Source organism: Hippopotamus amphibius, chromosome 3 (genome assembly GCF_030028045.1).
Source record: "Hippopotamus amphibius kiboko isolate mHipAmp2 chromosome 3, mHipAmp2.hap2, whole genome shotgun sequence".
Taxonomy (NCBI): Eukaryota; Metazoa; Chordata; class Mammalia; order Artiodactyla; family Hippopotamidae; genus Hippopotamus; species Hippopotamus amphibius.
The window spans coordinates 72,592,949-72,607,002 of record NC_080188.1 but is presented as its reverse complement, the minus strand read 5'-3'; the positions used below and the strand labels follow the sequence as shown (position 1 = coordinate 72,607,002).

Here is a 14,054-nt window from a genome sequence, read left to right as displayed (position 1 = left end):
TGACTGGAGATGAAGTTAATGGGAGAAGGGAATTGAGGAGATAGAGAGCAGGTTTGGGAGGAAAGACCAGCCTGAAATTAATGGAGGCTTTGGTACATCCTTGAAGATGGATAGTGATTTAAAACTAAAGAGTGGCCTCTGTGCTGTGGATAACATTTGGAGTCTTTAGCTAGCTTTTATAGGTAGAAGTCAAGAGTACATGAAACGTAAGGAGAAAACCTGGGGATAGAACTCTAGGGAACAGCAACATTTACAGGAGATTAGAGAACCTGTGAAGGTGGCAGAGAAAATGAAGAGAATCAAGAATCAGGAATAGCATCATAGAAACCAAGGGAGGAGAGGACTTCAAGGAGGCAGTCAGCAAGGTCAAGAGAGAGCAGTATGCAACAGGACTAAAAAATACTATTGCATTTACCAACTAAGATTTGGTAGGAACTGTTTCAAAGAAGCTAGAATCAAGCACAGGAATAATAAAAGTGTTAGTTTTTCATTGTTACCATAACAGATTACCATAAACTTAGCAGCTAAATGCAACACAAATTTATTTTCTCACAGTCTGTAGGTCAGAAGTCTGACACAGGCTTTACTGAGCTAACATCAAGGTGTTGGCAAGGTATCATTCCTTACTAGAAGCTCTGGGGAGATTCCACTTCCTTGCTGATTCAGGTTGGTGGCAGAATTCAATTCCTTTTGGTTGTAGGACTGAGGTTCCTGTTTCCTTGTTGACTGTCAGCTGAAAGTTGTTTTCAGCTTCTAGAAATGGCCTGCATTCCTTAGCTCATGCCCCACTTCCTCCATCTTCAAGATCTCTGTGGTAGATGGAGTCCCTCTGGCTCTTCAGATCTTTTCTGCCCTCTCTCACTGACTTCCTCTTCCACTTTTAAGGGCCCATGTGATTATATTGGGCCTACTTGCATAATCCAGAATACTCTCCCTATTTTAGGATCAGCTAGTTAACCTTAATTCCATCTAAAAAGCGCCCGTTGTTATGTGAGGTGACGCCCATAGGACCCAAGGAGAAGGATGTGGACATCTTTTGGGGGTGGGGGGGGTCATTGTTGTGGCTACCATAGGAAGTAAAAATTACTAACAACTAAGGGAGACATTCTTTCTAGATGCTTTTGTTAAGGAAAGGTGATACCTAGAAACATTTACATTATCTAGCATGTGATAATTATGGTTCTAATTGTAAGCCTTACTGTTTTGTTTACCCTTGAGTTTTGTAACTAAGAAATCCAAGTATCTTCTTAAATGCTCTGAAATTTGTGTGAACACTATAAAATTTTAAAGTCTCATGGAATGTAAGATAATACTGTGAAGTTGTTAGTTTTTATGTAGCCTTAAGCTGCTTTAAAATCTTTGTTGGAAAGATTTTAAAGGCCATTTAACCAGCTAACTAGATATAGATGCATAAATTATGGATACACATCAAAATATGGCTTTTAAAATATAAAGCCCACACAAACTGGAATGGATGTCTCATGGATGGAACATACTAAGAAAGTATTTAACCTTGTATTGTATAGGCTGAGAACCTGTGCCATTTAATGAGCTAAATTATTAAACCTTAGAACCTTAAGGAAAGGAATGTAGTGTTTGAAGCTAGACCTAACTTTGAGTCTTGCCTTTGCTATTTAGTAGCATTCTGTTTCTTGAGTAAGTTACTTACCTCCCTGAGCCTTGCTTTCCTTATGTATAATGGGGTGCTATTACCTTCACCACAGAGTAGCTATAAGGATTGGAATTAATATGCCTGAAACACAGTAAGTACTGGAAACAGCACTTCCTGTTCTCCTTGTTTCACTCTTCCCTTTTCAGTTCCTTTCTCAAATGTGGCTTCCTTTGCCCTTGGTCTAGGGGAATCAGTCCTTTCTATCCTTTGCACCTCACTTTGAATGTAATTTTCTCAGAGGCTTTCTCTGCCCCTTCCCCTACAATGTAAATTCAGTTCCCCAATTACCAACTCTTACAACTTCTTTACTAGCCTGTCAGTTGTTACAGTTTACCTGTTATACCTGGGTTATTTGTTTAATGTCTGTTTTCCATCCCAAACTATAAGCTCTTTGTGATCAGGGGCCATGTATGTTTTGCTAATTACTGTAAATTCATTGTCTAACATCATTCCTGGCACATAATTGACAACCATAAGGATTCGTTAAATGAATTTGTGAATGATGAATTTTATTATCTACTGGCTAACCTCTCCTGAATTTCTGGAAACATGAGCCACCACAAAATTAATAAATCCATGGCACAGCTTGTTTTGAAGCATGCTCATTTCTTCTGTGAGAAAGTACCTGCATTTCAAATGGAGTCTTGCAGCTTCTGTGGAAGAAGGCTGCCTCTTTAAGATGCCACTATTACCTACCTCTCCACCTTATTTGTGATCCTTAAAAGTGAACTTTCTATGTGCTACATAGCCAGATAATTCCAAGAATACCCTTTAATTTTGGTGAAAATTTGTCCAGTTTTATTTTTCTGATTAACACAAAAGTTTTTAATCTAATTATTTTTTTATTTTTTTTTATTTTTTGGGGGGTACACCAGGTTCAATCATCTGTTTCCATACACACATCCCCGTACTGCCTCCCTTCCCCGACCCCCTGCCTCGAGTCCCCCCCACCCTCCCTGCCCCAGTCCTCCAAGGCATCTTCCATCCTCGAGCTGGACTCCCTTTGTTATACAACAACTTCCCACTGACTATTTTACAGTTGGTAGTATATATATGTCTGTGCTACTCTCTTGCTTCATCCTCAGTTTCCCCTTCACCCCCCGCCCCCTCCCATACCTCGAGTTTACTGTCTTTTCTAGTAAATTATGAATTGAGTTGTTAAAATGCAGCATGTCTATAGCAAGATTCTGAAATAACTCATGAGATGTTTCTTCATAGATATAGAATAGAAATGAAAAATATGTTTAATTCCCCCATATTAAATTAGATCATAAAACTGCAGAGTTTCTAGATTATTATCTCCTTATCTACAGGAATGTTTTAACTATGTTAAGTTTTAACAATGTTCTAAGAAACTTTAGAGGGCCATTGTTGGAAGCATTGACATAACCATTTCTCTCTCATAAAACCGTAGTTAAAGATATATATAAGGATTCAGTACATATATTTTTCTAGGAGTTAAATTCTAAAAAAGGATTTTTTTCTTCCAAGGATCTTGTAGACTTATATAGACAGTGAAAACCCCTTCATTTTATTTCTGGCCTTCCTCTAATTGCCTAGAAACCCTTTTGCCGAATTTACTGTTGCAGTGCTGCTGCAACAATAGAGTCATTCTAGTTGGTTGCTTAGTAACATCTATTCCTCTACCCCCATAACCTTTTTTTCTTGTCACTTATGCATTCATCCATTCTGTAAACATATTGTCTCCTTTTGTCATGTACTAGCACTCTTCGGCTAGCACTGTGAAAACAGAAAAATGAGAATTCTGGCTCTTGGTGAGCTTATATTTTTGTCTGTTTTTATGGTTTTTGGTTTTGTTTTTTTATAAAGTTTTTTTTGTTTGTTTTTAATGTTTTTTTAAAATTTATTTTATTTCTGGCTGCATTGGGTCTTTGTTGCTGCGTGTGGGCTTTCTCTAGTTGCAGAGAGTGGGGGCTACTTTGTTGCGGTGCACAGGCTGCTCATTGCAGTGGCTTCTCTTATTGCGGAACACGGGCTCTAGGTGCGCACGCTTCAGTAGTTGTGGCTCGCGGGCTCTAGAGTGCAGGCTCAGTAGCTGTGGTGCATGGGCTTAGTTGTCCCACAGCATGCAGGCTCAGTAGTTGTGGCGCACAGGCTTAGTTGCTCCACAGCATGTGGGATCTCCCTGGACCAGGGATCGAACCCATGTCCCCTGCATTGGCAGGCGGATTCTTAACCACTGTGCCACCAGGGAAGTCCCTTTTTGTCTGTTTTTTGCTGCAAGTTTCCTCAAGCAATTCTTTTGGAACTATGTAGAAGTAGTATAAATCCTAAGTAAATAAATGTATCATTATGTTTATATAACCATTATTTTGAAACCGATGCTATTTAGTCCATTTTAACTTTAGTGGGTAGGTATGTTTTTTAAAACCCAGTGTGGATTTAGTTCATTCTTTCTATAATTACTGCAACCAAATAATATTTCTGTATCCTGGATTTCAGCTCTGATCACTTCACTAATCTCAGACCTTCAGTAGTTTCTGAATTTTATAGGATGAGAGCCGGAATCTTTGCAACACTTTCTAGATCTTTGCCTAAATCACCAGAAAGTTGTATTTTCAACTATTATTTCTGCCATTATGGTTCTTTCCCCACTTATTACTGTATTTCTTGAGATATCACTGTTTCTAAGTCCTTCTGATTTAGAAAAAAATACCCAGTTTTAGTTAACAGTATGTATTAATTAAAGTAGTGCTCAAATAGAAAATTAAAAAATCCCAGATGCCTAACATAATTTCTGGTTGCTGGTGTCCTGGGGAGTAGATAGATGGCTGTGATGGTTAATTGTATGTATCTACCTGACTGAGCCACAGGGTGCCAAGATATTTGGTCAAACATTATTTTGGGTGTGTCTGTGAGCGTGTTTTTTGGATGAGATTGACATTTGAGTGGTAGGTAGAGTAAAGCAGATTGCCCTCCCGTAGGTGGGTGGCCTTCATCCAAACAGTTGGAGGCCTGAGTAGAACAATAAAGCTGTTACTCCAGTGAGGAAGGGGGACCTCCTCCTGCCTGACTGGCTGAGCTGGGACTTCAGGTTTTTTCCTGCCCTTCAACTCAAACTGAAACATTGGCTCTTCTTGGGTCTTGAGCTTGCTGGCTTTCAGACTGGAGCTTATAGCATTGGCTTTCCTGGCTCCCAGACCTTTAAACTCAGACTAGCACTACATCATTGGCTTTCCTGGGTCTCATCTAACTCCATTCATCTGAGTCATGCTTAACTCCAAGAAAATATAGTCTAGTCATGTCTCCTGGAAAAAGAGAAAATAGCGTGGTGATCAGCCAGCAATCTCTCCCAAGTATCTTGTACTTGGCCAAAGTTACTTATACTTCAGTATGTTATTGAACCAGCCCAGAGGCAGTGCAGAGAACACACGTGAGATCAGAGGTATATGCAAATGGATGTTCTTCTCCAGTGCATCCTTTCTTCTTCATGAAGTCACAAATATTTTGTGATTTCAGTAACTTGTGTGGAATGAGGAATACACAGGAATCTTATAACCATGGGCTTGCTATCTTTTTTGCATTTGTAAGGAGGAAAGGGAGTAGTGTCAGCATTAGAAGTTCTGTATTATACCATATAAACAAATTCTTGCTGCACTAAAACTGTATGACTTAGGACAACCAGACAGCTTGATAAGGAATTAGAAGACTTGAATAACACTGTAGAGCAACTAGGCTTATATACACAGAACACTTAACCTAACAATAGCAGAAAGGAAAATTAATACCAGTCTTCCTCAGACTCTTCCAAAAAATTGAAGAGGAGGGAATACTTCCAAACTCAGTCTGTGAGGGCAGCATTACCCTGATACCAAAGCTAGACAAAGACACTAAGAAAACTACAGACCAGTATCTCTGATGAATATTGATGAAAATACATATTTTTCTTAAGTGCACATGGAATATTCTCTAGGCTAGACCATATGTTAGGCCACAAAAGAAGTCTTAACATATTTTTAAAAGTTGAAATCAAAGTATCTTTTCCAGTTATAGTGTAATCGAGCTAGAAATCAGTAGCAGAAGGAAAGCAGGAAAATCTACAAATATGGGAAAATTTAAAAACATACTTTTAAACAACTGAAAGGTCAAAAAAAGAAATCACAAGGAAATTAGAAAATATCTTGCAATAAATGAAAAAAAAAGAACAAAAACCCATGGGAGAAGAAAACTTATGGTATAGAGTGAAAGCAGTGCTGAGGGAAATTTATGGCTGTAAACACTTACATTAAAAAAGATTTTAAATTAACAACCTAACTTTACAACCTAAGGAACTAGAAAAACTCAAAGCTAGAAGATGGAAGGAAATAATAAAGATTAGATATGAGATAAATGAAATAGAGAATAAACAACAGAGAAAGTCAGTGAAACAAAGAGCTGGTTCATTGAAAAGGTCAACAAAATTTATAAACCTTTAACTAGATTGAGTTAAATAAAGAATACTCAACTAAAATCAGGAATGAGTGAGGGGACAACTGATTCTATAGATTCTATAGATATAAAAAATATTATAAGGGAATGTTATAATTATTTGCCAACAAAATTATAACCTAGATGAAATGGACAAAGTCCTAGAAACATACAACCTGTTAAGACTAAATCATAATCTTATAGGAAATCTGAACAGACCTGTAACTAGTAAGGAAATTGAATCAGTAATCAAAAACCTCTCAACAAATAAAAGCCCAGGAGTAGATGGCTTAACTGGTAAGTTCTACCAAACATTGAAAGAAAAATTAATACCAACTCTCCTCAAGGTCATCCAGAGCTTTGAAAAGAAGGGAACACTTCCAAACTGTATGAGGGCAATATTACCCTGATACCAAAACCAGACAAAGAAATGACAAGGAAACTACAAACCAATAAATACCACTGATGAATAATGTTGCAAAAATCCTTAACAAAATCTAGCAAACAGAAGCCAAAAGTGTATTAAAAGATTGGGACTTCCCTGGTGGTCCAGTGGTTAAGACTCTCCTACCACTGCAGGGGGTGCAGGTTTGATCCCTGGTTGGGGAAGTAAAATCTTGCATGCCATGTGGTGCAGCCAAAAAAGAAAAAGAAAAAAGGAGAGAAAGAAATACATGACTACATGACTATAGGTTTAAAAAAAAAAAAAAAAGATTGTAACACCATGACCAAATGGAATGCAAGGATGGTTCAACATATGAAAACCAATCCGTGTAGTACATCACATTGTCAGAATGGAGGGGGAAAAACCATCTCAACTGATGTAGAAACAGCATCAGACCAGTGCCAGCACCCTTTTATGATAAACACTCAACAAACTATGAATAGAATGAAACTACCTCAATGTAATAAAGGCCATATCTGAAAAATCAACAGCTAACACCATACTCAGTGGTGAAAGACTGAAAGCTTTTCCTCTAAGAACTGGAACAGGACAAGGATGCCCACTTTTGTCACTTCTATTCAACATAGTACTGGAAGTCCTAGGCAGAGCAATCAGGCAAGAAAGAGAAAGACATCCAAATTGAAAAGGAAGAAGTAAAATTTTCTCTGTTCACAGACAACATTATCTTATATGTAGAAAACCTAAAAATTCTACTAAAGAAAATTGCTAGAACAAAACAATGGTGGTTGCCTGAGGCTTGGGGGAGGGTGATATGGAGGAGTTGTTGTTTAAGGGGTATAGGATTTTAATGTTGTAAGATGGAAAAAGAGTTCTGGAGATAGGATGTACAGCAGTGTGAATGTTCTTAACACTACTGAACTAAACAGTTAAAATTGGTTTAAGTGATAACTTTTATGTGTATTCTACCACAATTTAAAAAATTTTCAACTGCACAGATTAGTTACTTCAGTGTTTTGTAAATTACCCCATTGTCAGGCCTCTCAAAGCTCCAGAGCAGGCCTAGCAGTACCTTACCTCTCTTAAGAAATGATGTGTGACAAACCTCATAGTTTTGTTTGGAGCTTGATGATGTGTTGGCACCATAGTGTGGTAGACCTCCAAGTAATACTATAAACTTCATGATGTAATTCTCAGTTGTCAGCTGTTGCATCACTGAATAATGACAGAATACTGCAGAGTTAAGCAGAAACTGTTAGGTCTGTATTTCTGACTTTTTAAAGAAAGGAATAAACAGCAAAAGCAACTTTGGACTATATCATTTTCTTAATGGAGACTGTTTTCCTGTAGAACTGCATTGTCTGCAGAATGGTTAATGACCACTTACAGTTTATTTTTAAGTATTTTACTTGTATAGTAAGGTTGACATGACCATTTCTGGGTGAGTATCTTCATAGCTTAATACTAATAATCATCTAAATTTTGGAAATCTCCAGGAGGTTTGAAAATGTATTAGGTTAACATTTTTGTGATTTCTTTCCATTGCTTTATCAATAAACATATAGTAAGAAGTAGCATGCTATATTGATGTAAAGTTTTGGATTCTCATCTTGTCTCACATTTCCAGTCATGAGAATTTGATCAGGTTTTTGAGTCTTTCTGTTTTCAGTTTGTAGATTGGGAGTAATAAATCCTATCCTAGTGATGTCCTGGGCTGCAGAGGTTAATTTAGCTAGTTCCTTTATGTAAATGAATGATTATAGTCATAGAATTTTAGAGAAGAAACAAACTTTCCAGATAAAGGGTTTTTCTAAACTTTTTTCTGAAGCTTTGGCAACTGTTTCTGAAGGAAAGAAAGAACTGTAATATAGAAAATAAATAATATACACTGCTTATTTAAAATAGATAACCAATAGGAACCTACTGTATAGTACAGGGAACTCTGCTCAATACTCTGTAATAACCTAAATGGGAAAAAAAGTTGGAAAAGAATAGGTACATGTATATGTGTAACTGAGTTACTTTGCTGTACACCTGAAACTAACACAACATTGTTAATCACCTGTACTCCAATATAAAATAAAAATTTAAAAATATAAAAAAATAAAAAATTATATAAAGCCAAAAAAAAAAGAAAGAAAACAAATAAAATTGGCTGAAGTAAGAGTAGGGTTCCAGAGAGAACACTGCCTGCTTGGCTTCCCCTTAATTCTCTGGCAGTCCAATCCATCAGGGCTCGAACAAAGCACTTAGAACATGTTTTTTCAACAAATTTAATTATTAAGAAACTAAAGTGTGCATTCATTTTGAAGGAGAGGATATGGGGCTAAAGTGATATTAATGTTCATTATTACTGCTGTTATTATTTTATGCATTTCTGTTTTACTCAAATGTTATTGATAGCGGGTTAAGAAAAGCCCCTTTTACGTTGTTATGTAAATCATGGAAGGCTCTTAAACTTTTAGAACAAGGAAGCTTTTAGGGTTATTAGCAGTTAATAAGCAACTTGCAGATGTACTCATTCCTGTGCCAATAAGTGAAAATTTAAAAAACCCCTACCTTACTGTTATTAAATCAAAGTGATCCCTTTACATTTACTTTCTATCCCAATTAACCTCTTTTTTATGACTCAAGAGAAATTACACTTTTATAATTAAATTGTGATTACTATGCATCATTTTTGTGTTGTCTTTGTCCATAAAAATGGTGGTATTAACACACCTTTTAATATAGAGTGTTCAACATCCATTTTTGAAGTAAACTTTAAAGTTGTAGCCTTTAGAAGAAATTAAAGCTAACTGGCCCATACGTTCCTGTAGAGTTTTGATCTCATTAAAAAGGGTTAATTGAGCTAACCAAATGGAAAAATGCTTTTTATAGTCTGATGTTTCTTTTTTAAAAAATCTTTATTGATGTATTATTTGCATAACTAAAGTTGACCTGTTTAATGAGTGTGCAGTTCAGTGGATTTTAACATATTTACAGAATTATGCAACCATTACCATATTCCAATTTTAGAACATTTTTGTTACCCTCAGAAGAAACCTTGTACTCATTAACACTTTCTTCCCACTCCTTTCCTTAAGCAATCACTGATCTATTTTCCAATTCTATGGATTTGCCTATTTAAATGGGGTCATGCGATATGTGATTTTTTATGACTGACTTCTTACACTCAGCATAATGTTTTTGAAATTCATTTATCTTGTAACACAGCAGTACTCCATTTTGTTTTACTGCTAAATAATATTCCAGTGTGTGAATATTCCACATTTTGTTTATCCATTCATCAGTTGATAAACATTTGGGTTGTTTACACTTTTTTGACTATTATTAACAATGTTTCTTTAAACATTTATATTCCAAGTTTTTGTTTGGACATCTGGTTTCATTTCTCTTGGGTAGATATTTAGGAGTGTAATTGCTGAATCATAAGGTAATTCTATTTTTAACATTTTGAAGAACTACCACACTGTATTCCTGCCAGTAATGTATGAGGATTCCAGTTTCTCCACATCTTCCAACACTTGGTGTTATTGACTCTCTTTGATTATAGACATTCTGGTGGGTGTAGAGTGCTCTCTCATAAATTCAGTGTTGCTTAGGCAGACCCATATATGTCTATAGATATGTTCTGCAGGTTCTAAGAGTTCCCTCTAAAAATATACTTTTTTAAAAAGAACTTTGCATGTTGATGGTACTGTAACTATACTCTGGATCATCTGAGTGACTGACCATCTCGTAACCAAGACTGCCACACTATTTCAGTATTCACATTTACTTGTTTAAGTCCACTGGTGCCAAGAAATAAAACTTGAATTTTTAACATGCTAATGGGAAGAGAGGAGGGTATAGTTATATAAATTATGTGTTTCTGCCAAGAGGCAGCCAAATAATATTTGGCTTCTGCTCATCTCCATTAAAGCTATAAGGAACAGAGGTTTTGCAGTATTTGAATAGAGAAATGGTTGTATAATTGAGTCATCGTAGTATTATGGAGATGATAAATGCGAAAGAACTTTATTCATAGCAGTCAGCATGATTGCAATAAATCCTATATTTGTTGGAGTTTTCAGCTGTGGTTTGATTTCAGTAAAATACTATCACATTCAATTGTGAGAAAATTGTTTTTCTTTTTTTTGGTGTTTACATACGAATATATTTTATTTTTATAATTATAAAATTTCCAATTGTATGGTTATATGCATTTAAGTAACATTATAATAAAAAAGTAACTTGAATGACTATTTAGGAATCATGATCCTTTTTTCTTTTTTTTAGAGGGGTCCAGATATTGTGAGTTCAGTGATCAGTGTTATCTGTATCTTTAGGTTTGTGCCATTGCTTCTTTGCTTTTAGAGACAGGCCTTCAGCTGTAGACTCCTGTGAGATTTTTAAATGTTGTATTATTGCTTGCTCAAAGCATAATTTAAGTAAGTTTGGTAATGATTTGTTTTAAAAGCCATCCTAGAGAAAAAGAGGTATTAAGGAGAAATTATTTCTTCGTAAATGTACTTACACATATTTTTCACAACTTTGTTTTACTTTTACTGGTTACTGTCAATTTCACAGATAATCAATATGCGTTTCCAAGGCTTTCGGCTATGTTTGGGTCTTCTTTTCATCTCAGTTAATGCAGAATTTATGGATGATAGTGTTGAGATGGAAGACTTTGATGAAAGTTCAGAAGAGATTGATGCTAATGAAAATGAACTCTCCTCAGAGGTAAGGTTATTGAGAAACAAGCTGTGAATTATTTTTTTAGGGACTTCCCTGGTGGTCCAGTGGTTAAGCTTCACCTTCCAATGCAGGGGGTGCAGGTTCCATCCCTGGTCAGGGAGCTAGGATCCCACATGCCTTGTGGCCAAAAAAACCAAACATAGAGCAGCAGCAATATTGTAACAAATTCAATAAAGACTTTTAAAAAAAGGTCCACGTCAAAAAAATCTTTAAAAAATTATTCTTTTACATGATACATAGAGGTGACTAATTTCTTAAGATTTATTTCTATTCAAATAGTCTTTAGTTTCAATATATATAGAAAATACATTGCCTTTTTCCAGCTATTTGTTGCTGGTTTTTTAAGGGTGCTACAGAAGTTTGTGCATGGCACCTAGCACAGTTTTATTATCAAATAAATATGGGGAAGATTTTTACTATCAAACTAGGAGTTCATCACTGGCTATAGAGGGCTAAATACTTTAGCTAAGAGAAAGGTTTTTAGTCTTATTTCTGACACTGCCAGCCCTTTTCAGAAAAAAGAAAAGATAGTATAATTTTCAGTTCTCCTAGAGGCAAAGAAAGTAGTGTTTCTTTATTTCTCTGAGGAAAGAAAATGCTAATAGGATGAATTGGAAAGGGGAGTGATGATGAGGTAGGCATTTAGGAAGGCTCACAGTGTTTCTGTCTCAGCATTAAGTTGTGTGTCTTGAGGTGGTGACTGACAGGAGTCTGGAAAACAGGAATCTGGAGGGTTTTGTACACTTTGACAATCCATAAGAGCTTTCACATTGAGAATATTCAAATCTTATATTGAGACAATCCGAAAATTTTTTCAGAAATATCTTTGGTGAGAAAATTTCAATTATGTTGTGCTAGCTGCTGTTTAAAGGGCCAAGGAGAATAATATGTAGTTGTTAGAGACTTCTTTTTAGAGTTTTTTATTTACAAATGCAAGTGTTGTTTAGCCATTTTATGGTGAATATTCTTTCTCCTGTTAAGTTTTAAGCTTCACAAGGACTTTTCTTTTCTTTTCTATTTTTTTTTTTTTTAGTTATGAGTTGAGTTTATTTGGGGCAAAGTTAGGACTGTTAAAACCTGGTTCTGTGATCCACAGAAAGTAAGTAGTAATCAAAGTGCTTATGACTGACTTGGATACAGCTACTAGGAGGGTGTTGGAGGTTAATACTTCAAAGAAATTGGCAGATATCTACGACTCCTAACTATATTTGATGATAATTTGAAAAGATGATAAGGAATGGAACAATTTTTGATGCTTCTAATTTTATAGCATGAGTAATCTAGATATGGTAAAGTACAAGTAAAGTATAAATAAAGTGCAAAATAAATTGCTGGTGATTTAAAGAGTTGTTTAACAGAGGTAAGCCTCTTGTTACACCATTGCCCATCTTTGCCAATCCATAAAAATATAGAGAACAGTAAAGTTTTAGTTCAGTAAACTTCATAGGAGATTGGCAATTTGGGTAGCAGAATCTTGACCCTGTTAGTAAGTATGTGGAATTTTGTTTAATTATTGATTTTCCTCCCTTAAACAGACAGGAAATGTATTATTAGGGAAGGGTAGGGACAGTGAAAACAGTAAAAGTAGTTCTGCATCCTTTTCTCTTAAGGCTGAGAGAAGAAATCTCATAATTAATTGTATAGGTAAAATCATAAAGGCTGGTTAAGAAAGGACCAAGATTTATCTGTCACTGCAAGCAAGATTTTATGTATTCATCATCAATTCTAATTATCTTTTGATAGTTTGTCAGTAAATTTAATCTTTTAAATTATTTTATTGGTGCATTCTGTATAGTATAGTGGTTAAGTGTATAACATTTAGGCTCATATCTTTAAGTCTAACAAGTGTCTAACTGTATGACACTGGGCAAATTATTTTGTCTATCTCCCACAGTTTCACCATACGTAAAATGGGAAGAGTAAAGTACTTCCCGCATGGAAGTATTATGAGGATTAAAAGAGCCACCAAATCAACCTCCCCCACCACCACCACCATCATCATCATCATAGCAGCTAACACTTACATGGCAATTGAAACAGTGCTTTGTAGACAGTCGTTGTGCAGTCCTTTCTCTTTTGAATCTTATTTTTCCTCTGGGTTCCTAATTTCTCAGAATGTTGTCATCATCCTCTAGTCACATAACAGTGGAATTTAAGAGTTAATTTTAAACTAACCTACATGCTTACTAAGTTTTTCATCTTATGTGTTTTTGATCATGCTATTTCTTTTGCTTCTAATGATTTTTATCCTCAAATATTGTCACCTGTTAGAATCCTTTCAAGGTCATGTCCACTGCATCATAAGGCCTTGGCTAATTACTTCCTTCCATCCCTAGTGTGTTAGAAGGAGTCAGTGTATTCTCTGTTTGCGCATAGTATTTTTTTCCATCATGTATGTCTTATGGTCTTTTGTATTTTATTACCAGTAGGGTACAAAGTTTTGAGGCCGGAGACCATGTCACCTACCATCTGTATTACCTATATGTGCATTTCATACTAGGTTCTTAATTAGTGAGATTACTTAATTAAAATATTTGTGAAGATGAATAACTTTAGATTTTTTAAATCTATTTTCTAGATTAAATATAAGACACCTCAACCTATAGGAGAAGTATATTTTGCGGAAACTTTTGATAGTGGAAGGTTGGCTGGGTGAGTATTCATTCAGAAGAATTTTTTCCTTGATTTGATTAGCTTTTTTGAAATTATTGTTGTTAGCTTATGAAAATTGCCTCTACCACAGCACTATAAAAAAAGGTTAAAATACTTTATTTCATGGTATAAACCAATACCTTAACATATTGTTATTAT

At 35.5% G+C, this 14,054-nt stretch overlaps 1 protein-coding gene across 2 annotated transcripts in view; it reads left to right on the top strand.

Annotated features, from left to right (window-relative positions):
- Positions 1 to 14,054, top strand: part of CLGN (calmegin) — a 46,789-nt gene that overhangs the window by 2,055 nt on the left and 30,680 nt on the right. For both annotated transcript variants that reach the window (XM_057727492.1, XM_057727493.1), the window contains exons 2-3: positions 11,076 to 11,228; positions 13,822 to 13,895. In XM_057727492.1, coding sequence (XP_057583475.1) covers positions 11,085 to 11,228; positions 13,822 to 13,895 — 218 coding nt within the window. In that variant the 5' untranslated portion in view covers positions 11,076 to 11,084. The remainder of the gene's footprint in view (positions 1 to 11,075; positions 11,229 to 13,821; positions 13,896 to 14,054) is intronic.